The following is a 26750-nucleotide window of genomic DNA, read 5'->3' as shown; positions in this document are numbered from 1 at the left end:
CAGTTCAAGCTTTGAGCATAAACAATAAAAGGCAGGGGGGAAGGGGGAGTCTCTGTAGATAAGCTGATATGAGCTTAAACTGCTTCAGAGGCTCCACTCCTGGGCATTGCAATGGATTGTTGGTATGTTAGCCTACAGTCCTTTGGTTCCCTGGATAACTGGCGTGGGGCTCAAGCAATTTAGAATACCCCCTATTTCTACAACAGTGAGACCAAAGAATGCATAAATGTGAGGAGACCAGAAAAGTAGGAAGGGTGGAAAAGAGCCTTAAAATCCCAACAGAGAAATTTAAATTTGATCCTGGAGGTAATAGGGAGCCACTATCCCGCCAATAAGTGTTACTTAGCTCTTATTCTGTGCCAGACTCTGTGCCAAGTGCTGGAGATGCAAAGAAAAGGAAAGGTGGGGTTACAGCCTAATGAGGAAGCAATCACACAATGATGTACACACAAGATACACAGTGTAAATGGGAAGTAAATGTTACAGCGCTGGAAAATCACTTTGGGGAGGGGGGTGTGGATTAATTGGAGAGGATCAGGAAAGGCTTTGGGCAGGGGATGACATCTATGCTGAATTTTGAAGAAAATTAGGGGTCCTATGAGGCAGAGGTGAGAGAGCAATGCAGATCTGAGGCACAGCCAATTAAAAACACGTCTTTTGTGTTTAAGCCTAAATATAAGCAGCACCCGTCGTGAAGCCGACTGTTGTGGGGGATGAAGTGGTGGTGACACCTGCACCGGGAGAAGGGGCCAATTCGAGGGATCCCTTCTTGAGCCCCCTCCAAGGTCCCTTCCAACTCGGGATCGTCCACAGGTTACCCAAGCCCAGCCAGTAAGGCCCAGGGGCTGACACTGGGATAGAAGAGTGAAAACGATTAGGAAGAGCTACAGACGGCTGACCCACAGCTACAAGGGAGGAAGGCGGGGTTCTGCAGAAACTCCCAATCCGAGCGCAAAACCGGAATGACCAAGGCCACGGCCACACACCGCCTGACCTCAGAGGGAGGAGTGCTCCACGCGCGTAGAGGGCCACGTTAGGGCTCCCGGGCGCGCCTCGCTCCTTCATGCATGCACGTACGTACGTACGCACGCGCACTAGCACCATCGAGCGTCCTGCGGCCCCCGCCCTGTCCCGTCCCGTCCCGTCCCACTCGGCTCCTTCCTTCCACCCTCCCCTTTCCCCTTTTTTACTTCTCTTTCCCCACCCCACTCCTTTCCTCCCTCCTCCCTCCTCCCCTTCCCATTCCGTCTGATGTCTGTCTTTGCTCCTCCCCTCCTTTCTCTTTCTCCCTTCCCGCCCCTTTGTACGCAGTTTGTTTCTCCACCTCCCCTTGACTCTTCCTCCCCTTCCGCTCCCTTCCCCAATCACTCTCTTCTTCGTCTTTCCTCTTCTCAACCCTTCCCCGCCTCTTATTCTTTTCTCCCCTCCCCTTCCGTCAGCCCCTCTCCTCCCCTCCCCATTTACTCCTCCCCGCCCCGCCTTCTCTGATTTATTCCTTCCCCCTCCCCTCCCCACTTCTGTCTTTCCTCCCCTCCCACCTCTCTGTCTCTTCTTCCCCTCCCCCTCCCCTGCTCTCCCTCCCCTTCTCCCTCCCCCCTTCCCCCCCTCTCTCCCGGGTCACCCCTCCCCTGAGGTCTCCTCCTGCCTGGCGCACGGCGTGTTGCTGCGTCATCGTCAGGGGCCGGTTTGAATGAGACTCAGAGTCGCGCCGCTGCCGCCGCCGGATCTCAAGCCCTGCCCGAGCCGCTACTGCCGCAGCCGCAGCCTCTCCTGCGCCTTCACGTTTTTCTTCCCCTCCTCAGTAGCCCCCAGTCCCGGCCTTCCTGCGCTGCCGCTTCCCTCAGCCATGCCGCTCTTCTCAGGTGAGCTCCCTCCGGGGCCTCTTCCCTTCGCCCCCTGCCCCAGGCGGCTCCCCGGGGAACTAGGCCTCCCTTGGGCGGAGGCACCGACCGAACCCGGACTCCGGGGTGGGGGAGACGTGTGGAGCTGCCCTTGCTTGGGGCCGCCTCGCCTCCCTTCGGGGCCTCGGCAGCTCATCCGGGGCCCCGGCCTCGGGATGGGGGAGGGGGGACTGGAGGCCGATGTGGGGAGGGAGCGGGCCTCGGCCTCCCCAGCGAGGTGACTTTGCAGAACGCTCCTTGACGTTTGTCACACCACAGACACACACACACATTTACACAGACACCCACACCGACACAGACGGGCACCACCCAGGGCCCTTGCGGAGGGAGCGCGGCTCCCTCGGAGGACTGAGTCCCGAGCGCTGCGGCTGGAGTTTGGGGCGGGCCGTAGCCCCGGGGTATTTGGCTTTCCTTTTCCTTCTCCCCCTCTCTCCTAACTCCTCGCACCCGGCGGCCCTTCCGGGTGCGATTTTCTGACCCTCTACGATGATAGTTCCTACTCCATTTCTCAGTTTTTCCTCCTCCTCCTCCGGTCATTGGCCAGGCCCTTGTCTCTGCAGGGAAACCATGCAGCTAGCAAGTGGTGACAAGTGGTGCCTTATTTTTTGTTAGACTCTGCGTTTATCTTGGCAGGTGTCAAAACAAGCTTAGTTTAAAATGGCAGAGAAAACGTTCCTGCGGCTTCTTCCTGATTGTCTTCGATCCCAATGGCATATCACGTTAGGTCTCAAAGAATTTGGCCTCCCTTTTGAGAATGTAGGATAAGGTCGAGTCCAGCCTTCTTCTTTTACTGATGAGGCAGCTGAAGCTGGGAAAGGTGGTGAGGTGGGGAGTAAATAAGCATTACGTGCCCGCCGTGTACCCCGAGCTTTACCCATTTCGCTTGATCCTCATAACAGCTCCCTGAAGCAGGTGCTTTCACGGTCCTGATTTTACAGGTGAGGAAGCGGGGCAGACAGAAACTATGAGTCACACAGTGAGTGAATGAAGCCGGATTTGAATGTAGGGCTTCTGTCTCCCGGACTTCAGTGCGATAGCTGCTGAGCCACCTAGCTGCCTCAGCCAAGCTAGGATTTGAACCCAGGTCTTCCTGACTAAAAGCTCAGCGTTCTATCTTACTGAATCACTTAACTGACTTTCTTTGGATTTTTAAGAAACTCTTTATTGTAATAATTTAAATCTGCATTATCAATGATTTGCTGATCCAGAGGACCTGACAGCATCTCAGGATAATTTTATGATGAAGAGTGTCATTCTATTTTGAGAGTGATTGTTGAGGGACCAGAAGTAGTAGAAACTCCCCAGTTCCTTTCCTATATCACTGTAATCTGTGTATTGTATGTAGCTCATATAGACTTAAAAGTATTGCAGTGGCATCACTGATGTTGGAAGGTGTTGGAAAAGTAATAATAAAAACTGACATGTTATTTGCTCTTGAAGGTTTATATCCAATATCCTTAAGTTTCACAACAACCCTATGAAAAAGATTATGATAGTTACAACCAACTGAGATTCAGAAATAGACTTTTGACCATAGTTACAAGCCCTTCTAACCATGGTTTTTCAAGTCCAGAGCTTTCCCAATTCAATTATCTGTTGATGTTGCAAATCTCTTAATTTTTTAAATGGGGCTTTCTTAATTTTATAAAGTTTAATAATTTTTAGTTATGAAATCATGTACTTTGAAATCTATTTAAGTGTTTAATTCCAGTTTCAAGCAAGAATTCTGAACTTATATAAATTAAAGAGATAAACACAAGCTTTTTATAAAATCATATGCAGATATTATATCTCATTGCAACTTAAATGAACAGAAGTTCACTTTTTGAAGTATGTGATTGCTCTAAACTTCAGTTTCCCATAAAGATGATGATGAAATAAATTAAGCATCTGCTATTCCCCTGGATAAATTTTTGACGGACTAGTTACTATATTTTGCAGAAAAACTATTATATCTCTGGCAATTGAAAAATAAATCTTTCTTTGTTGGTTTGTTTTATTAGCTATTTTTGCTTCATACATAGTTTTGTCATTTTAGATTTATATTTCAGGTCATTCAGTGAATTTTTTAAAAGTCAAATTTTACATCCTTCTTACTCTGCTTAATTTTATAGACTTTTTGTAGAAGCATGAACCATTTGAGTTTCTTCAGTCCTTCACCTGCACAATTATTCTTTTTTTTTTTTTTTTTTAGTGAGGCAATTGGGGTTAAGTGACTTGCCCAAGGTCACACAGCTAGTAAGTGTTAAGTGTCTGAGGCTGGATTTGAACTCAGGTACTCCTGAATCCAGGGCCGGTGCTCTATCCACTGAGCCACCTAGCTGCCCCCCACAATTATTCTTAATGATTTAAAATACCTTATAGTGTTATGATTGTATAAAACATGCTTTCCCATCTTTATTCTTTCCTTCTCACATTTATCTATGATTCTTCTTCCAACTGTTACCTGCTATTTCCAAGTACCATAATTTGCAAGACTCTTAGAAGTTTCTATGGAAAATACTATGATAGATTGAGTTTTGTGAGGTCAGTTTAATGCAGATAAAAGAGTACTAGATGAGTCAGTAGCCCCAGCTTTTGAGATAGGCCAGCATTTCTCAAACTTTTTGGTCCCAAGATTTCTTTTGAGGACCTCAGGAAAGCTTATGTGGGCATAGGCTAATTAACTATGTGGACTTTGGGCAAATTATTTAAGCAGTCTGGTTTTGAATTTTCTTATCTCATTTTTCTTCTTGCTCCAAAATTCTATAATACTGTGAATCAATACAATTGTGTTTTCATTTGCAGTTAATGTAAAATGGGGAAAAGAGAAATTTGATGGTGTGGAACTGAATACTGATGAACCTCCCATGGTATTCAAGGCTCAGCTTTTTGCATTGACTGGAGTTCAGCCTGCTAGACAGAAAGTTATGGTGAAAGGAGGCACTCTGAAGGTAAAAGTCAATAATATTTCCCCGCTCCACACATAGTAACAATAATAAGTGTTATTAGTTAACACTCAAAAAATATTTCTTTGGTATTTATGGGCATTTGTTACACATTTCATTCTGGATATACATGTAAAATGTACAATCTCCATTTTGGATTTATGGTGATGGTGAGCAGGATTAGATAATCCAAGATATATCATAAAAACATTATTTTGTAATTTTTTTAAATAATTGAAATACATGTGAACCTCATAGAAGAGTTTCTTTAATATGTTTTTTGCCTAATATTAAAATTAATTTACCTTTCTGGAACAGCAGCAGCAAGCCTATGGAGAAAAGGGGAGTAGTACTTTGCTAGATCTATGAACACATCCATATGAGATTTCCTCTATCGTGCATATCATAATCCATCCATGCCTTTTTATCCTTTGTGATTTTTTTTCATGTTCTTCCCTAAATACTTCATAGAAAATCAGTGTATCCAGAGGACTTTCTTTGGATCTTTTATTATTTCATGGATACCAATGCAATATTTGGACTACAGTTTTACTAAATAAAGAATTCACCTCCTTTTCCAGTCATAAATATTTTTATGTCACTTCTTGCCAACAAGTTTTTGTTGGTAACATGCTGCAGTTTATTTAGATGTTAATTATAATATTTTAAGTATTTCAGAGCACATGTTTTAGTCAGCATAAGTGTAATATGGAATGGTGCTTGTTTCCCCCTCTTTATTCTTCTTTCAAGGGCTGCACATAAATTGCTATATGGTGGTCTTGGGTTGTTTGTTAGCCATCTTTGCTTACTTGACTATAAAATAGTTAAATAAAAAATTACTTGGTGATAGTTATTTAAGTAGAGGGGGTGATGATGTCTCAGGAAATTTGAAAGTAATGTTCAGAAATATGGATCACTTAAGTATATTAGGTATAATGCAGATGAAAGATAAATAAGATAGTTTTTTTTCCTTCAAGGATTTTACAGTCTAGTTGAGGATTTATAACAATCTATGAACAAAATGAATAAAATTTTAAATCATTGCAAATAAATACAAATTAATACAGAAAACAGTATCTGAGCACATTGGAATATTAGAAAGTTCAAATTTTTTCATATTGAAAATGATAAAGCTTCTCAGTGAATTGGTTTAAAGGGAAGGGTAATACATTTAAATTAGTAAAAAATTGAAACTTTGTTTTTATTGGTATATGGAACTCTCAGTAAGGAAATGTCATCCTACATATTGGCAACTGTCTGCAACTTCTTAGTGTTAAGTTGCTTGGGGTCTCTAAGAGGTTAAGTGACTTGCTCAGGGTTACAGAAAGGGAACTGGAACCCCCTGACCATGAATCTAATTTTATCTACTATGTATGACTTCATAATAATATAGTGTTTTATATAGGGGCAACTAGATGGCTGATAGGGTAGCTAGATGGCACAGTGGATAGAGTGCTGGGCCTCGAGTCAGGTTGACTCATCTTCCTAAGTTCAAATTTGGCCTCAGACACTTAGTAGCTGTGTGACTCTGGCCAAGTCGTTTAACCCTGTTTGCTTCCGTTTCTTCATCTTTAAAATAAGCTGGGAACAGAAATGGCAAACCACTTTAGTATCTTTGCCAAGAAAACTCTTGTTTGGGGTCACGGAAAGTCAGACATGACTGAAAAGTGAATAAACTCCAAGATGGTTCAGTGCACACGGCACTAGGCCTGGAGTCTGGATGATCTGATTTCAAATCTGGCCTCAGAAACTTACTAGCTGTGTGATCTTGGGCAAGTCATTTAACCTTTGTTTGCCTTAACCCAGTGGAGAAGGAAATGGCAAAAAACTCCAGTATCTTTGCCAAGAAAACCACATGGACAAGTATTGGTGTGCATTGGTCCACAGAATCACAAAGGGTTGAAGACAACTGAACAACAAATTTTGGGGGAGCAGGGGGACAGGCAAAAACCCCACTAAATTCCTGAACAGTGTTTCTGTTTTTATTTCTATTTTCAAACTAAATTTTCTGCTTTGGAACTAGAAGAAAGTACAGTAGTAGGAAGCAGCATGCTGTAGACTTAGAACTTTTTAATGGCAAGTGGTTCCTATTGGGAAAAGAGGAATTCAAGAAGGAATTAAATATATATTTGGTGGTATTGAGTATTATGGAGTATTATTGAGGGGTAAGTTAAGAGTGTTACGAGTGATATCTTAAATTAACTCATATTTTCTGTATAGTATATCCCATTGTGTCAACATATATATTGACTAATTACTTGATTAGTATTGTGAACATGTGAAAGTGTTGAGCTTGGTTCCCAGAGGTATGCTTTTACTACTTAAGAAATTTAATAAAAGGGTTGGGGGAACTAGGTGGTACAGTGGATAGAGCACTGACCTTGGAGTCAGGAGGACCTGAGTTTAAATCCGGCCTCAGACACTTGACACTTACTAGCTGTGTGACCCTGGGCAAGTCACTTAACCCCAATTGTCTCACCAAAAAAACAACAATAAAAAAGAAATTCAACTATACTTGGGGTGATTAAAAAGAACAACATACTTTTATTTGCTAGGTTCAAGGCAGTCTTTTAAACAGTTAGCTCTTGGAATAGTACAGTTCATTAATTTGCTAATTTTTATTTTCCCTGTTGATATGAGCCACTTATTAGCTATGACATTTCTGGGAATTATGTTTTAAAAACCTTAGCTCTGAGTTTTCCTAGCATTAGTATCTTTGTATTCTTGGTGCTATCAGGAGTACTGACTTATGCATAAGAAGACAGAACAAGGGAGGTATTTGTATTTAAAGAAGGGGGTAGAGGAAAGGAGGTGTTTGAATAGGATACACATGGTCTGAGTCCTATAAGTTTCTGTTACCTCATTTTGGAAAATCTACTTGTTGTAGAATTAATATTTAATAGTCAGACCAGTACTTAAGGAGTTGAAATTTGTTCTATATTGTTATAGACATAGATGCTAAAAATTAAAAAAAATTTTTTTCTTTAAAACAGGATGACGATTGGGGAAACCTCAAGATAAAGAGTGTAAGTACTAATAAGATATCATTTCTTAAGAAAGGGCTATTTAGTAGTTAATCAGATGGTTTGAGATACAGATATGGAAGAAACAATAAGGATCATTTAATGTAACCCAAGTTTAGTTTTCTTAGAAAAAAAGGCAAAGAAGAAATACAGGGAGAAAATGGTGAAGTGAAATTTGTCAGAATTTCTGTTGTATTTTGTTTTATCTTTATAAGAGAAAAAAGGTCACCTAAATGTGTTGTGTAACTATAAAAAATTGAGATGGCTTTCTAATATGCACACTGTCCATGTTATTTCTTTATAATCGTGACACCTAATCAGTTATAGGAGATCCTTGCTATGTGTGGAATAGAAGATACCTAGAGTAACGAAGTAGTTGTGACAAGTCAGTTAAAAAGGAGAGAAAAAATCATAAGAAAATGGAATATATTGAAGTTTTAAAAGTTGATAATTAGATGTGGAGATGTAAAAAAGGTAGTCTTTGAATCCATTTTAAAGAATATTGGTGTCAGATACTGGGTATGATTTCCTGATCACTGCTTCATTTATCATCTCCACCCAGATGACTTTCAATATACCATCCTAAATTCGCTCTTGAACTCTAATCTAGCATTGTCACCTGGTTATTGGACACATCAAAATTGATGTCCCGGAGGCATTTCCAACTCAATATGTCCAAAATAGAACTCATCTTTGCCTGCAGCCTTCCCTCCTGTACTTTCCCCTGTTAGTGTAAAGAGCACTACCATCTTTCCGGTCACCTCAGTACAAAGCTCGGTGACATTTTTCCCTTCTCACTCATACTCCATGACGACTCAGTTGCCAAATCTTTTTTTTTTACCTTTAGTATTTCCACAACATCTCTTATATCTATGATCTAGTTTAGGTCCTTTCACTTGAATTATTGCATTTCTAATTGGTATCTTTCTATCTATTGACACCTCAATTTACTGTAGTGCTACTAGTGATTTTTCCATAAGTCTGGAACTGACCGTTTCACTCTTAGTGGAAAGTGGCTCCCTATTGCCTCTTGGATTAATTATAAATTCCTTTTTTAACATTTACAACTCTTCCCAAGCTTACCCATTCTTACCTTTCCAGTCTTATGCTTATTTCCTTACATTTTCTGGTGTAGTCATACTGGCTTATTCATTGTTTAAACACTTGGTGCTCAATCTCCAGTCTCCATGCCTTTTATTGGGGGGGGTGAGGCAATTGGGGTTAAGTGACTTGCCCAGAGTCACACAGCTAGTAAGTGTCAAGTGTCTGAGGCTGGATTTGAATTCAGATCCCCCTGAATCCAGGGCCGGTTCTCTATTCACTGTGCCACCTAGCTGCCCCTCCATGCTTTTTCACTGACTGCCATGCACTCCCTTTTTACCTCCACCTCTTGGAATCCCTAGTTTCCTTTAGGAGTCTGCTCTAGCACTTTTTTCATGAAGGTTTTCCTGGTTCCTTCAGGTACCCTTCTCCTAAAACTGTCTTGTATTCATTTCATATTACTCTCTAAATACTCATATTGGGTATATATTTTCTCTCCTCTTGAAATGTAAGCTCTTTGTGGTTAGCACAATGCCATAGTGTATTTGTTGATTGACCAGCTGAATTGAAGAGATAAATCAGTAGGGCATAAATAGGATCATAGGGAAAAAAAATGACATTGCCCATTTCCGTATGGTTACAGATGGCATTCATTTAATATGGTTGAAATACCATGTTAGCTGGGATGAACTAGGGGCTTATTTATTATGACATTAAGTGCTCTGCAGTTAATTTGGGTTCTATATTATGGCATGTAAAACTGAAAAAATACCTTAGAACATAATATTTGCTGGTTAAACAATTTTTTTAAGTTTGCAAAGCACTTCATATATCTTATTCTGTTTTAACCTTATAACAATTCTGAGATGGTTAGGAATTATATTCCCCATTTTACAGATGAAGGAGACAGGCTTAGAAAGGCCTACTTAGAAAAGCTAGTAATTGTCACATGCAAGATATGAGCCCAGGTTTCCAAAATAGCACACTTCTCAGTCCACCAAGCTACATCTTCATGAGGTATATTGTAGAAAATACTGTGTATTTTAAAAATAATTTGAATTTTAAAAATTTCTTTGATTGGAAAAAAAAAGACAGCAAGTATCTTAACTCTGATTTGATTTGTTTACCTTCTGGATTAAATTTGAAACATGTATATTGTTTGGTCTGGACCTGTGACTTCATCAGTTTCTGGAGTTCTTGCTAAGGAGCATATCAGTAACCAATGCATATCTGTTTTCCAGCTAATATTCTTGTAGATTTGCTTGTAGGCCCTGAAAGGATAGTGACTTGCCCAGGATCACACAGCTAGTATTTGTCAGAGGTGTGACTTTTGGATTTCAAAAGATTTATGACTTAAAGTAATTCAATTGGTCTTATATGACTTACATATAAAATGGTTCTGAAGACAGTCTTAAAAAGGAATTTCAAAAATAACTTAAATGGTGGCAACATCGTTAGCCTCTCAAGGTGGTTGCTTCAAAGAACAGTATTAATTTGGGTGTATAAATTTTGACATGCTTGTTTTAAAATGAATAAAATTAAAGTCAGTCATTATTTTGTCAGGTACATCTTAGAGAGTCATTTTGTGTTCTGTCAGGCTTATGAGCTATACAGGTTTTCTCCCTCAATAGAATATAAGTTCTTTGAGAGAAACAGTTTCATTTTTGTCTTTGTATCCCCAGTATCTATCTAGCATGGTATTGTTTGATTGGCTATATTGGGAATTTAGGTTTAGAATTTTATCAGTCTTCTATTTTTGCATTTTATTATATGAATTATTACAAACAGGCACAAAGCCTTTAATTTTGAGGAGGGTTTAAAGCTTGCTTTTTCTTTAGAAATAGCAGGATGTTATTTTTAGAGTTCTAAAGGTGAGATTCCCTACTAGAGGAGTAGAGGGGAAAAAGCGTTAATTAGTCCTCATTCTTAGTGATTTATAAGTGAAAATACTATATCAACGTATTGACATAGTATTATCTCTTATTTATGTATATTGTAGGAATGTGAACTGAGTAGTGAGAAAAATAGGACATAAGATTAATTTGGTAGTCACATTTCAAACAGTGATCACAAGAAAAGTTGATCATGTGTTTCTTTTTTTTAAACTCCTTTCTCTTCATATTAACTTTGTGGATGCATGAGATGATATTGATCCAGATATATAAATTATACTTAGATCAGAAATAAATATGCTTTGGGCAGTAGGAAATGTTTGAAGAGATATTTCTGAACATAGACATATAAAGTGAAACTTAAGTTCAAAATTAGTTTGTACTGCAGAGAAGGTCCTAAGCAAAACAATATCTAGATTGGTAAAGTGTGTAGAAGGAGGAATATAATGGATTAAGCCCCTTGCCAACTGGACACATTCCCGTGAATATATAAGTGTTGTTTATTTTTAAATTCACTAGGAACAGATGATTTCATGTCTTTTAGTATTTTCCCTTTTCACAGTGTAATTTTTCATAACTGTTGTAAATATTATTTTGTCTATCTTGGCATTTCTAAAATTTTAGGTTTCTCATACTTATCCTGCCAGAGTCTATGCTTTCTTAAATTTGTGAACTTAATCTTACTGTGTATTTTTTTTTAGGGAAGATTTTTTGAATTTTTAAAAAAATTATTCAAAGTAATATGGGAGATACTTCCACCAAAAATAGCTATTTTTATTTAGAACATGCTTGTCTCTGGTGTAATAGTAATATTTTTGACTTAAAATATCTCAGGTACTTGTCTGGAAGAAAAATCTGTTCTTTGCGTTTTAGGCATGAGTTTGTCAGAAACAATTTTTATTAATTTAGATTTTTGTTATTCAGTTGTTTCAGTTGTGTCTGACTCTTCCTGGGGTTTTCTTGGCAAAGATAACTGGAGTGGTTTGCCATTTCTTTCTTCAGCTCATTTTACAGATGATGAAACAGAAGCAAATAGGGTTAAGTGACTTGCTTAGGATCACACAGCTAGTAAATGTCCAAGGCTGGATTTGAACTCAGGAAAATGAGTTTTCCTGACTCCAGACTTAGCACTTTACCCCCACTGTGCCACCTAATTGCCTCATTTTTTTTAACACTTTGCTCTGTCAAAAAGAACAATAGTCTTGTCACAGTCACATTAACTTTCTGCTCACACTGGAGAGTCATTTTTCTATAACCATTCAATCCCTCTTCAACTATTGTATTCAAGTGTTCTCATTTCCTTCTGTTCAGAAGCAGAAGATACTTCTATTATTCTAAGTAATTAAAACCTTTTTCTATCTTTTAATCTCTTCATGGCCCTCATCTCTTTCGGGAGGATTCCTTTTAGACAAATCTGGACACTGGGGTGTATGAGTATGTTTAAAACCAGTTAGGCCTTTGGTGTGTGGGTGGTGCAATGGATAGAATGCTGGGCTTGGAATCAGGAAGATCTGAGTTCAAATTTGGCCTCATACACTTTCTAGCTGTGTGACCATGGGCAAGTGACTTAACCCTGTTTTCTTCAGTTTCCTCATTTATAAAATGAGCTGGAGAAGGAAATGGAAAACTACTATATTATCTTTGCCAAGAAAACCCCACATGGGGATATTAAAAATCAGATATGACTGAAAACAACTGAACAACAACAAAGCCTTTGGTGATGCAGGAAGAGGATTTAGTGCTAGGCATTGTTTTGAGAATTGATAGGAGAATCGAGATGGTGGAGTAGCAGGAAGAAGCTAGTTTGCCTACCATACATCTTCCACGAAGATCTAGAAAACACACTGGACTCAATTCTGACCAGGAAATCGAAGAAAAAGTTAGAGTGAATCCTTTTACTCAGTCAGGGTTGCTTAGGGAGATAGAATCCTGGGGACAGGGTCTAGCCAGGAACATGCCATATACAAAGCATTCTAGCACCTAGGGACTGAAAGAGGGCCAAGACTGGGTGCTTAGGCAGGAAGAGATCCCAGGGAATCCCAGGGAACTAACACAGGGTGCAGGAATGGGGGCTCTCTGGCAGCTCTGACATCCACCACCCAGTTTGTGGTCTTAGATCTAGGGCAGACTGAAGAGGGGACCTGAGTGAAGAATGAGTTCAGAAGCAAATAGTGGCTCTGATCCTCGAAGCAGCAGGACATGGACTCATTTCTAGCCTCTAGTCCAAGCTAAAGCCTGTAGTGGAACAATGAGGATGGCCTGTAATTCAGTTGCTTTGAACCTGCAGAGCCTTCCTATGGCTGAGTTTAGCAGCAGTCTGCTAAACTTACACCCAGGGACAAGCGAATGGACATAAACTTGGGTCAGGAATTCATAGTTTAGAGCAGGAGGGCAGTGAGCAGACTTTGGTGAAAGTGAATAGAAGGATGTAAGAGAACAGAATCCCAATCCAGACATTCCTGCTAGAAGTGCATAGAGCTCAGCCCTAACATAAAATTAAAAGTTAGGAAGTAGGTTGGAAGAATGAACAAATAAAAAAAGAATTCTTCATTAAGAACTATTATGGTAATGAGGAAGCGCAAAATACAAATCCAGAAGGAAATGATTCAAAAACAGCAGGCATTGTCTCAAGGGAAAAAATGCAAGCTTGGCCAAAAGTCTAATCAGAATTTCTAAAAGAGATAAAGTTAAAAAAAAAAAAGGCATGAGAGTAGTAGAGGAAAAAATGAGAAAAGAGAACTCTGGAAAACATAATTAATATATGTTAATTTTGTACCTATTTTGTAATAGGTAATAAAACCTTACTCAAGAAAAAAATTCCTTGAAAATTAGAATTGATAAAATGGAAGCTGATAACTCCATGAGATATAAAGAATATTAAAATAAAGACTGAAAAAACAGAAGGAAATATGAGGTACCTTGTAGCAAAAACCAATGACTTGCGGGGCAGCTAGGTGGCGCAGTGGATAGAGCACTGGCCCTGGACTCAGGAGGACCTGAGTTCAAATTTGGCCTCAGACACTTAACACTTACTGGCTGTGTGACCCTGGGCAAGTCACTTAACCCCAATTGCCTCACCAAAAAACAAACAAAGAACCAATGACTTGGAAAACAGATAAAGGAGAGATAATTTAAGACTCATTGGATTACCTCAAAGGTATGTTCAAATACTTCCCCCCTCCCACCCCAGGTATGCCATATATCAAGAAATTGTAAAAACATTACAAAACAAAACAAAAAAACACTGTCCAGATCTCTCTTAGAACCAGTGGATGCCACAGATGGAATTTAGCAAAAAGGGAAAGTGAGGCAAGTCTCCTCGCAACATAACATTAGCAGGAGCATGTTGCTTGTCAATAAATGGGTCTATGACTTGCCTCTGTTTATGCCAAAGACTGAGCAAAAGGATAGTTGCTCTTGTATAGGTTTTGGGGAGTACAGAAAAAAAGAAAAGGGTAGAAGATATGGAGTTGGGCACAACATGGTTGGTTACACAACTGAGGCACAGGGAACAGTATGATTGGTTGAAAATTTGATAATGAGACCTAGCAGCTACTTTTTTCTTCCCTCATGAGACTAAGAAGTGCTCATTGAGTCCAGGTGCAAGACAGTGGGCCAGACTTTTGGACAGCAAACCAAACATCCTTGAAGGATAGCTTGGTGGTGTAAGCTACCACCCGTTTGTTCCCAATACCCAACTCCCTTGTGTTCACAAGCATCCACTCAAGGGCAGCTTAATTCCTTGAGGCAAGAATAGATCAGTGATTATTAGGAGAGCTGGATTTTTAAACATAACCTGTTGCAAACCAGCTGAATTATGAATTAAGTCGATAAAGAGCCATAACTTAAAGCAGTTTTGGACAAAGACAATTAGTTGTAAATAGGATCAATAAGAAAATCATACAGAACCAACCTTAATCTTCCCAAGGATAAAATATAAATAATCCAATGGCTATCTTCTTAAAGAAACCCCCAAATAAAAATTACCAGGAATGCTATAGCCAAAATCCAGGACTTCCTGGTCTAAGAAAAAAGACTTCAAGCAGCCAGAAAGAAAGCAAGTACCAAAGAATCAGAGCCAGGTTCATACAAGATTTAGCAGCCACCATAAAGAATGGAGACTTTGGAATATGATAATCCAGAAGGCAAACTGATTTGTTCTTATAGCCAAGCATAATTTACCCAGTAAAACTATAAACTTATTAGAGAATTGATAGTAAATGAAACTGTTAATTTTTCTCATTCATATAAACTGAGAATTTATTAAGTGCTTGCTATGGGCCAGACACTGCTAAGTGCTGATACTACAAATACAAGAAAATGAGATGGTCCCTAGTCTAAAGAACCTATATTCTGATGGGGAAGACAACCCAACAAGGAGAGTTGGAAAAATGGGCAGAGAATGTGTTCCTGCCCTGCTGAGGAAGTGCAGGAGTGTGGAGAATGAGTGAAGTAGGTATAAGTAAGCATGACTTGGGTTCCCCAAAAATGATGATCCTGGACAGGAACTCACCAGTCAGGAGAATAGACCCCAGGATCGGGTCAGATTAGTATAATAATCAGGCTTCAGATTAGCATACTGTCTGCTTTTTACTATTTCAAAAAGGGGAGGCTAAATGTATTTCTAGACTTGTAAAAAGAGGAAAAAGTAAAATAAAGGAAAGCAATTATTAAACTCATTCTGTGTACTAAAACCTGAATATGTTCATTATGCTAAACCCTAGAGATGGGATATAGCGCGTGGATAGTCCTTACTCTTGTCATCAACCTAAAACCATTTAATGGAAGAGACCACTTCTGGGAGTAGGGATGAGGATTTTGGTTCAGTAATTTATAGAGATGGGAGAGTAGAGTCAAAAGATAAATAATATTTTGTAACATGAAAATTGTGAAATTTAGATGCCTATAAATAAAATTTTATTGGAACATAGTCATGCTGATTTGTTAATGCATTGTCTATAGCTGCTACAATGGCTGAGTTGAGTAGTTGAGACAGAGACCATGTGTGGCACTCTCATTGTTTCACACTGATGCACAGTGTGCTACAAATCAAGTGCTCATGGCCATCACTGCTCCATGACATTTTAATTTAATTACCAGTGCATACCCATCGTATCAAAACAAGAAGAGAAAGGTGGACTTTGAATGTCATGCACAGTGAAGTATGAATTATTTTGTTATGAGTTAGATGGCAAAATAGCTGTGCTAAAAGAATACAATAATCACTGACATTACCAGAGTAAGCACTTATCACAATATTTCCAACCACAGGAAAACAACAGTCAGAATAATTAGAAAATAGAAAATGGAATATCTCATCAGCAGAATTCCTTGACAATTTTTTTTTTTTAATGAGCATTCACTCTTAAGTATCCAATTGGTTCATTTGTTAGGCAAGCAAGGAAAACCGTTTAGTGATAGTGGGTCAAGTTGTGTTTGATTGCAGCAGCAGGGGAGGCATGTCTAGAGAAAATAAACTTTTTAAGACTTAACTTTTTGACTCAATTAAAATTGTATGTTCCTGTATTGATATAAATATTTGACAGTACCTAGCTGTGTGGGGGGAAAAACATTTTCAAATGATAGAATATGTGAAAAATCTCGTTTTACAGCAGTATTAACTGACAAACAGTTCCAAATTGATTTTGATGATAGGGAATATGTTAAACTCCCCCCCCCCAAAAAAAAAAAGTCTGTTCTTTTCATTAGACTGGTATTAGGAAAAAACTGTACTCAATTATAGTTTAAATTTCATCAATAAAAAATTTAAAAGACATTTGGTTTTTCTCGTTATATAAGTACCTACACAATAGCCTTGGTTTTGCCTCTTGGCCCACAAAGCCTAAAATATTTATTATCTGGCCCTTTACAGAAAATGTTTGCTGACCCAGGCCTAGAGAGATGTTAAGTGGCTCAGGGTTACACATAACCCCATGTGTCAAAGACAGCACTTGAACCCAGGTCTTCTTGGCTCCAAGGTCGGCTCTCTATCCATTATGGTACTTTTGCCTTTCACTTAGTGAAACTTAAGGAATAAAACAAGGGAGAGAAGTGGGGAGATTTTGACAGTTTGGTTTATGTCTATCTTGTATTTATTGATCCCTGTCCAATATACCTTCCTTCATTAGTGGAAGTATAGTGGTTGCTCTACAACAAATTTCAATAAAAATTGTGAATTATGGTGAGGAAGGAAAATAAAGACTACTCCTAGGATCAAGGGGTAGTTGTAATTTTGTGGCAGTTAGAGAAAATTGAATTTAATTGTGTATCCAAAAAAATATGCCACCCAAATAGGTATTTTTTGACACATCCACGAACTTATTTCCATAGGGTTATAGATTTATACCTGGAAGGGATCTCAGAGGTCATTTAGTCCCATCTCTTCATTTTACTGCTGGCTGGCACCAGTGCCCCCACCCGTGCCCTGAGGGTAAGAGGGCTTGGGGTAACATAGCAGAGTTTAGTATTTGAATTCCCTCCTTCTGACTGCTCTACACCATTACTGCACCATAGTATTTTACAGAGGAAAATATTGATAGCATTAAAGTTTCTCACAGAACACACATTCACGGTATGTAGAAAACACAAATATTATATTGGGTACTAACACAAATTTAGGCAGAGACTAAAACTAGCTTAAATACCTATGCTTCTACTGCTTTTGTGTAATCTTTCAAAAATTAATTTCCAGGTATAAAAATAATGGCTTGAAGAAGGATTTTTTAATATTGGAAAATCATCTTATAACTAATGAGATGATATTTTATATCTGAATTTTTTTCTATTATTCCCTTTTATCTCCTTTTACTTATCATCCCTTTACTCCATTTTCAACCTGCTGTTTCATTGAGTTCTGGTTATTAACTTTCACTGTTTCACAGAAGTATACTTCTTTCACTTACTTAAAGAAATATCAGAATCAGAGGCATTAATGTATTGGGGATGTGTGATTTTTTTTCTACTATAGTATGGAATATTACTTATGTTACTCTTGGCTATTTATTGAATAGAAACATCCTTAAAGTTTAGGAACCATATGTCAAAAGTCCATAGACAAGGTTCTTAGAACTGATTCTCTTTATGTGATCTGCTTGATGTTTTTAATTATTAGAATGCAATTTGTGACTTCAAAGGAAATGATTCTCATTCATACATGGAAATAATTCTTATACTGTTAAAATTTAGGCTTCCCTAGAAGTAATCAAATAGTCTTGTACAAGTTAAATTATTAGTTACAGAAAATGATAGCATTTAATAATTAATGATCATTTAAAGAACTTCCCCCAAGAGAAACCAGTGATGATATTATTGTTGTTGTGTTATTATTATTATTATTTTGTGAACAGGGAATGACTCTGTTAATGATGGGATCAGCAGATGCTCTGCCTGAGGAACCTGTCGATAGAACTGTTTTCGTAGAAGACATGACGGAAGAACAGCTAGCATCTGCTGTAAGACATTTCAGATTTCATAATCTATTTGGATCACTGCTTATCAACAGACATTTATTAAAATGATTTTCAGAAAAATGACTTCTGACAGTTTTGAAGTTCTGCTTGGGATCTAATAGTTAACGGTCAGTATGTGTGTATTCAACAATCCCTAGGATTTTATTTCTTGTAAATTCAGCTTAAGCCAGACCTAGTGTTGCCAGGTGCTTTGTGAATATTAATTCTTCTCTACCACCACACCTCAACAATTGCTTTTTTTAACAGTTTCATAAAACTAGTTCAGGTTTAAAATTTAAACCTATCTATCCATAGTTTCAAGTTCAGTTCCCTGATGATTTTTCTTATAAAATAAGTATATATGTATTGATAAATTTTAAAGATATAACCTATTATGTTGAAAGTGCTTAAATAAAAATTAATCTCAATTCAGACATTGTATTTTAGACTCCTGCCAGACATACACATTTATCACTGCCTAACTCTTTATGTTGTGCTTTTTACTTTTTGAGTTTGTATTAGTATTTTATCCTCAGAATAACCCTAAAAGACAGGTAATACATTAGGAAACTGAGGCATAGAGAGATTTTTAATAGGCTTTTGTCTATATATCTAGGTAGGGGTAAAGTTGTGATTAGAATCTTAGACTTTTTTTCTCTTCTATCAGACCAAACCATATTCAAGACTTGTACTCTGACATGTTTCAGAATACAAAAAAAAAAAAAAAGAAAGTGGAGTATTGATATAAGAAGTGATTATATGAAAAATATATTGATAAATTCAGCTGCATAGCAAATTTTTTTTTTAACATATATAATGAAATTAGAGAGATTAAGGGAACAAAACCATGCTAGGAGTGCTGTTAAATTTTTAAACTTTTGTATGCCTCCTCACTGCATCTGGCATTCCTGGGAACATGGCATGTTGTTCTGTGCTTGTCTCTGTATGCTTAGATCCTAGAGCTGATACCTTTTTTCCCCTCATTTTGTCTGGATATTTACAAAATCTAATAGAATTTGACTGCATTATCCAGAGATACTATTAGAGGCTGACATCTAATACGTGATAAACTTGTGGTCCAGAAATCTGTTAGATGTGAGTTTTCTGGTTCTTTAAAACAAATTAGGACTCTAATTGATCAAGTTTATAATTTCTAAAAGTATGTAAAATGGGCTTGATTTAAGATGAGGTGTGCATATGTTTGGTTTAGCAAAAAAAACCCACAACAACCCCAAACCAAAAACGGCCCTCAACTCATCCTTATTTCAAAGTATAATAATGCTATTTAAGGAATAATAAAATAGGATTTCAAGGTACACAAATATAAGGAGGATGTTTTTCATGCAAGAGTGTAAACAAGTACTGTTAGTGTTGGGTCTCTGATGTCTTTATCTATATATTCTCTACAACACTTATCACAGTAGAGATGTTTAATGAACAAATGGTTTTGGCAGATGGTGTCCATTGCCTAAATAATTTCACAACCAGTCCCAGCATTTTATCATAAAAGCCTTGAAGATAATAGTCATTTATTTGGGGGAGTGATGCTAATTTTATTGTGGACAATTTAGAAAACATTTTTGCCATCATTGGAGTGGTATGATAATAATTATGGATATTCTTCATGTAACTAATTTCATGCTTGTCTCATCAGATGGAATTGCCATGTGGATTGACAAATCTTGGGAACACTTGTTACATGAATGCTACAGTTCAGTGTATCCGCTCTGTGCCAGAACTGAAAGATGCCCTTAAAAGGTAAGGTTGAAGTTAAGAGGATAACTTTAAAAACAAATATTCCTTTAATATAAACAAGAAAAATGATATTCATTTTCTCAGAACATTTGGAATATTTAATAAGTGAGGATCAGCATTTCCATCAAAGTTAGACTGTTTGGGGTAAAGATAGACACTCTAAAAATACTCATTTTTCTCCCAATTTAGCCTAGCTTTGATGTCTAAATTATAAATCCCAAAAGTTGGGAATAAATATTCTGATAAAGACTAGCATTATGTTTTATGAAGACTTGTACAATGTTTTATTACAGTAGAACTGAGAAGGAGAGAGAAAAGAATTGTGCAGAAACTTACCCATTGGTGTAAAATTCTCACCTCCTAAGGCAGGTTTTCGTATGGTCATTTATTTTATTCATTGATGCATGAGAGAAGGCTTAGGGACAGGACTGAAAATATCCAATGCTTTATCATTATTCAGACTTTGATATTCCTTGGTTGGAGTAAGACTCTTATCTGTCCATAACTAGGCTTTTGCAAAGACCTTTTTTTGTCAGTGATATTTGGTTGGCAGAGTGGCTCAGAAGATAGTCATCAATGCATTTATTGATTATTTGACACACATGCTAATAAAGTATGTTTCTCACCTCTTGAAATAGTTTGATTTTCAATGAATTTAAAAGGGGGGGGAGATGAGTGGAGGAGACATGCCTTTTACTTATGAGAACAGAAAGGAGAGGAAAGAATAAAATATAATAGTTTATATTAATTGTTGTGTGGCATCTTCACTGAATCCCACAGTCTTTTTGGGATGTTGGAGAAAGGGCAATATATACTGATACTGGGGAAGTAGAAAGAAAGAAGTTTGAACAGAAAGATAAGCAAGAGTGACCAAAATAGTTATATGCATATGGGAGAGGCTAGAGTTATAGATAATTATAATATGCTATGAAATTTTTTTTAAAGTAATAAACATTTGTATTTATAGTTTTGAGTTTCAGTTTTTATCCCTCCTTCCCTCCCCCTTTCCTGAGGTGGCAAGTAGATATAGGTTATACATGTATGGTTATGTAAAACATTACCAATTAGTTTGTATAAGAAAACTTGAATAAAAGAAAAAAGTGAAAGAAAGTGAAAAAAAGCATATTTTCAGTCTATGTTCCATCAATATCAGTTCTTTCTTTGGAGGTGGATAGTTTGTTTCATCAGTAGTCCTTTGGGATTGTCTTGGATCATTGTATTGCTGAGAATAGTTAAGTCATTCACAGTTCTTCATCAAACAATATTGCTGTCCCTGTGCACAATGTTCTCTTGGTTCTGCTCACTTCACTATACATCAGTTCATATAAGTCTTTCCAGGCCTTTCTGAAATCATCCTGCTTGTCATTTCTATAGCACAATAATATTCCATCATCATCACATACTATAAAATATAACAGGGATGTCTTCCTGGAAGATAGGTAGTCCTGGCCTTAAATTGTAAAGCCAAGAAAATAAAGATTTCCACAACTTAAATTTAATTAAAAAAAAATTAGGCCTCTTTAATTTGAATGTTTGAGTTAGGTTGGTAAGTACAATTACTTAATATAGAACCATTCCGGTATATGCTTTTTCCTTTTTAGTCAGCATTTTCTTGATAAAATATCATTGTTTGTTTTGATGTTTGGAAACTTTAAAACTAAAGTTAAGACTTTTCAGTTAGTTACTAAAATTAAAAATTTACTCATGCCAGATATTGACAGAAGATGATTTCTTATGTAATTCTATTAATTTTTGATACCTAAATAATACTCAGTTACAGGTAACCAGATAATAGAAAACATCCCTCAATTTTATTTTTTTTTCTTTAATCATTCCTAGATACTACTGGTCTATTCATAATACATGATGGGGGGCGGCTAGGTGGCGCAGTGGATAAAGCACCGGCCCTGGATTCAGGAGTTCCTGAGTTCAAATCCGGCCTCAGACACTTGACACTTACTAGCTGTGTGACCGTGGGCAAGTCACTTAACCCTCACTGCCCCGCAAAAACAAAAAACAAAAACAAAAAACCAAACAAAAAACATAATACATGATGAGTATATAAGATACATAATACATGATTCATATATGTATGTATGTATATATATATATATTTTTTTTTTCCCCACAGTCTTGTGACTACCTCCAAATTCCTCTGCAGTTATTTTAAGTCACCTATTATAACATTTACCATAGTCAAAGCATTCATCACCTAGTGACTAGTTCAATAGTGAAGCTCATACAAGCAAAGCTGACAGATCTATTGCTCAAGTATTGGCTGAACCTCTCTGGAGGATTTTTGAAAGGAACTGGGAAAGAAGTGCTTAGCATGGGAAGGCTGAAAAAGGATGAGGCCTGTACCATATGTACTCATTTGTATATGAGATTGTAGACTCAAAAAATGCTCTAAATTACTATTGATTAGAGAAATGCAAATTAATACAAGTCTGAGGTACCACCTGACACCTATCAGTTTGGCTAATGTGACAAAAAAGGAAAAGAATAAATGTTGGAGAAGCTGTGGAAAAAATTGGAACAACGATGCATTGTTGGTGGAGCTATGAACTGATCCAACCATTCTGGAGAGCAATTTAGAATTATGCCCAAAAGGCTATAAAGCTGTGCATACTTTTTGACTCAGCAATACCACTATTAGGTCTTTTTCCCAAAGAGGGAAAAGGACCCACATGTACAAAAATATTTATAGCTGCTCTTTTTGTGGTGGCAAGGAATTGGAAATTGAGGGGTTGCCCATCAATTGGGAAACGGCTGAACAAGTTGTGGTATATGAATGTAATGGAATACTGTTGTGCTGTAAGAAACAATGAGCAGGAGGATTTCAGAGAAACCTGGAAGGACTTGCATGAACTGATGTTGAGTGAGATAAGCAGAACCAGGAGAACATTGTTTGTACACAGTATCAACAAACTGTGATAGACTTGATTTGTCTCAGCAATACAATGGTCCAAGATAGTTTCAAAGGACTCATGATGGAAAGTGCTCTTCAAATCCAGAAAAAAAGAACTGTGGAATCTAGATACAGATTGAACCATACCATTTCTATTGTTTTTGTTGTTTTTTTTTTTCTTTTTTGAGGTTTTTCCCTTTTGCTCTGATTCTTTTTTCACAGCGTGACTAATGCAGAAATGTATTTAATGTGATTGTAAATATATAACCTATAGCACATTACTTGCTGCCTTAGGGAGGGAGAAAAATTTGAAACTAGAAATCTTATAAAAGCAAATGTTAAACTATCTCTACATGTAACTGGAAAATAATAAAATACTTTTATGGAAAATTAAAAAAAAAGATTGTAGACTCAGTCTATACTAGTAAGCAACTCTAGAACTTTTGACTTTTTCTTTTTTTTTTTTTTTGGCTGGCTTATTTATTTTGACTGAACTTCTGATTTTACCAGCATATAGAGCTTCTGGTGAGGAATTCTACTAATGTAGACCAGATTTTTCTCCCTAGCTTAGTGATTTAGAGAATTGTCTGGAGGCAAGTGACTGGCCTAGGTTCACACACGTATTGTGTACCAGAAGCAGGGCTTGAACCCAGTTTTCTTGATTCTGAGCTCAGCTCTTTATCCATTATATCACACTACCTCTCATAATTTCAATAACAACTACAACTATTAGTTGTATTCTTTTGAAGTCTTATTTTGTTCAGTTGAGTCTGACTCTTTGTGAGCCCATTTGGGATTTTCTTGGCAAAGATACTAAAGTGGTTTGCCATTTCCATCCCTAGTTCATTTTATAGATTAGGAAGCAGTATTACCTTCTAATGGTCTGAGGACAGATGGGTTTGAAAGGAACTAAACATTTTTGTTTTCATAAGATTTTTAGGTGTGTCTTTATGTCTTGAGATGGGGGAAGAAAAGGGAACTATTATAGTTTTCATCTATTATCTCTTCCACATTCTTATTTACACGATGCACTGGAGAGTAATGAGGCAAGAAAGGAAGCAGAGAGAAAAAAAGAAGGAAGGAGAGAGACCTAAAGGGAAAGGGGAGTGGCTTCTTAACTAAATTGCCATAATTTTTATTAATTAATCTTAATTGTAATTTTTATTAATTGATCTTCTTGGTGAGTGATAGCACAGATTACAGATTGCTGTTTGTGTTAACACTTGTCTTAAATGTCTCCACAGGTACGCCGGTGCCTTGCGAGCTTCCGGGGAAATGGCCTCAGCACAATATATCACTGCAGGTGAGTCTAGAGCATGTTCTAATGGGGAATTTTTTTTTTTATTACTTTCTACCCTTCCTGTACATAACCTGGGACAGCCACAAAATAGTACTCAACAAATATCTGATTTGTTTACCTGACTATGTTAAGAGATGAGATACCAGCTTTGCTGTCCTAAATGATATTTAGACTTTTTAAAGTCATTCAGATTATAGTAATTGGAAGTGTGTTGCCTAGTTCCTAGACCAGTGCTTTATGTAAGTGGAATTTTGGTGTAATTATATTTTTGGAGTAAAGTATCGTGATAGTAATATAATGCTTGGAATAATGTTCCTAGATTTGAGAAACTCCAGAGTTTCCAACCACCAGGATTTCTCATGGGAGCCCTCCATTTGCTGACACAGAGCCCTGCAGGCAACATGTCAGAACTCACCTTTTGCCTCCTTTGGGGCAAGGCACCACTATCTTCTCAGACACCCAGCGTGTAACCTCGGTTTTATTCTCTGCTCCTCACTTTCACCCCACATATACAGTCCCACTCACAATTTATTTTTTTCCACTCAAATGACCTCTCTCAGGTGTCTGCCTTCATTACCACTTGTCTGGATTATTCAATAGTCTCTCACTTAGGCTTCTCCAAATTTCTCCCCATTCCAATCTGTTTTGCATAGGTCTGAGCATGCACTAAGTTCTTTTAATACTCAGTTAACATCCTGAACTACAGGATTTTATTTACAGGAAGTCTTTCCTGGTTCCCCTGACTCCAAATGTCTGTCATTAATATGTGAACTCCTTGAGGGCAGACAAAGACAGTCTTTTTATCCTCAGCACTTGCCAGCACAGAACTTAATAAGTGTATATTGAGTGATTACTTTTAGCTGCACAGGACTTAAGTTCAGGAAGTAGTTCTAATTGTTCTAACATTAAAGGAATTCATATGTTTAAAACAAATGTGTCTGTACACACACACACACACACACACACACACACACACACACACACACATTTGTGCAGGCTTGTACAGATCTCATTTACTGTTAAGTGAACTGTTTTGCCGATCTCCTCTTCCCCTTGGGGAGACCAGTGGGGCCCCAACCCCTCTGCAGCTTTATACCCCTACAGCCAGATTGGCTTTAGTGTTTTGGGTCCCTGTAGCCAGAGGGGCTTTAGTGCCTGGAGCAGAAGACCCCTGACTTGGGTTGCACTACTGATGCTGTTGTTATCCTGGCTGCATTCATCACCCCTGCCTTGAGCTTTCAGGTGGGTTTTACTGCTCACCTGCAGGGGAGTCAAATTTGTGTTAATGGAAACTTACAGAAAGTGAGAACTGTCTCTATATGGGTATATTATTTATATATAGTTTGATATTTATATAAACGATCTCAAAATTCTGATTACATTTTAGTTTTAAATTAGTTTACTCCTGTTTTCTACATTCCTAAGAGAATGTTTTCTTTGTTTTTAAGCCCTTAGAGATTTGTTTGATTCCATGGACAAAACTTCCTCCAGTATTCCACCTATTATTCTACTGCAGTTTTTGCATATGGCTTTCCCACAGTTTGCAGAGAAGGGAGATCAAGGACAATATCTTCAACAGGTAATTAGTGTAAGGCTGTTGTGGTTTTTTAGTTTTCATACTACTTGAGTATGTTTGATAAATATGAGAAGGCTTAACATGATTCCGAAGGTTATCTCTGGCTTTTTTTCTTTAAGACCACAGATTGAAACATAAATTTATTGTAAAGTAAGAAACATTCTCCTCTAAACGGGATGTACAGAGTTTTGTAAGGAAATCATGAGAAGGTAAGATCATAATCATTGTCTAGGTTGTAAGGGGCTAAAATTCCAGCTAGTCTGTCTAAAATATCTAATGAGTGGTAGCTGATAAATTAGAAGCTTTAGCAGGAGTTTAGACTTTTAAGCATTTATTAAGGAGAATAAGAATTTGGTGGAGAGAGAAAGGCCTAGATTCATCTATCAAAGGGAGAGTGCATTTTAGCTCCACTCTCCATGAGAGTCCTCAGGAAAGAGGACTTCCTTCATCCCACAAGCCTCCTGTGAAACTGGCCACATCCCATTCACATGCACACACATCTCCACGCTAATTGGCTGGTAACTTTGATTGACAGTACCCACGAGCAAACGTCACTTCCTGACGCCAGGGAAAGCCTCATGGCTTGTCCTCAGATGCTGCCTTCTCGTGGCGCAGCTTTCCTACAGTAACTCTCCAGCAGGTGGCGTCATTACAATCTCCCCCCCCCCTTTTTTCTTCGAGGAACACGCAGTGTTTACTTGACGAAACAGTAAAAAGCAACAGAATATAATACCCTATGCTAACAAGCAATATGTTAATAACAATATAGAAAAGGGAGAAAGAGGAAATTTTGTCCAGAGGGGTGGTCCCTCATGAACTGGCACTTTGACACTACCTGCAGAGGGAGGGCCTCTGCAGAGAATACATCTTACAAATGGTGTACATAACAACAGAAGAGAAAAACCCCAACAAAACAAAACCATTCATTTAAAGACTTTGAAAGTCTTTTCTCAGATGATTCTTGGGATGTCCTCTGGGT

General features: G+C 37.9%; 1 protein-coding gene across 2 annotated transcripts in view; it reads left to right on the top strand.

Moving 5' to 3' along the window:
* Positions 1 to 1604: 1604 nt before the first annotated feature.
* Positions 1605 to 26750, top strand: part of USP14 (ubiquitin specific peptidase 14) — a 38065-nt gene continuing 12919 nt past the window's right edge. The window contains exons 1-7 of one of the 2 annotated variants that reach the window (XM_043977001.1): positions 1605 to 1862; positions 4689 to 4834; positions 7822 to 7854; positions 18131 to 18235; positions 19887 to 19990; positions 24140 to 24198; positions 25644 to 25774. In XM_043977001.1, coding sequence (XP_043832936.1) covers positions 1691 to 1862; positions 4689 to 4834; positions 7822 to 7854; positions 18131 to 18235; positions 19887 to 19990; positions 24140 to 24198; positions 25644 to 25774 — 750 coding nt within the window. In that variant the 5' untranslated portion in view covers positions 1605 to 1690. Of the gene's footprint in view, positions 1863 to 4688; positions 4835 to 7821; positions 7855 to 16656; positions 16763 to 18130; positions 18236 to 19886; positions 19991 to 24139; positions 24199 to 25643; positions 25775 to 26750 lie in introns of those variants that run through there. The other variant, XM_043977002.1, reaches the window with a different exon arrangement.

The sequence above is a fragment of the Dromiciops gliroides genome, chromosome 1, assembly GCF_019393635.1.
Source record: "Dromiciops gliroides isolate mDroGli1 chromosome 1, mDroGli1.pri, whole genome shotgun sequence".
NCBI classification, from domain to species: Eukaryota; Metazoa; Chordata; class Mammalia; order Microbiotheria; family Microbiotheriidae; genus Dromiciops; species Dromiciops gliroides.
Note: the sequence above shows the minus strand (reverse complement) of the source record. Positions and strands in the feature narration are given on the sequence as shown.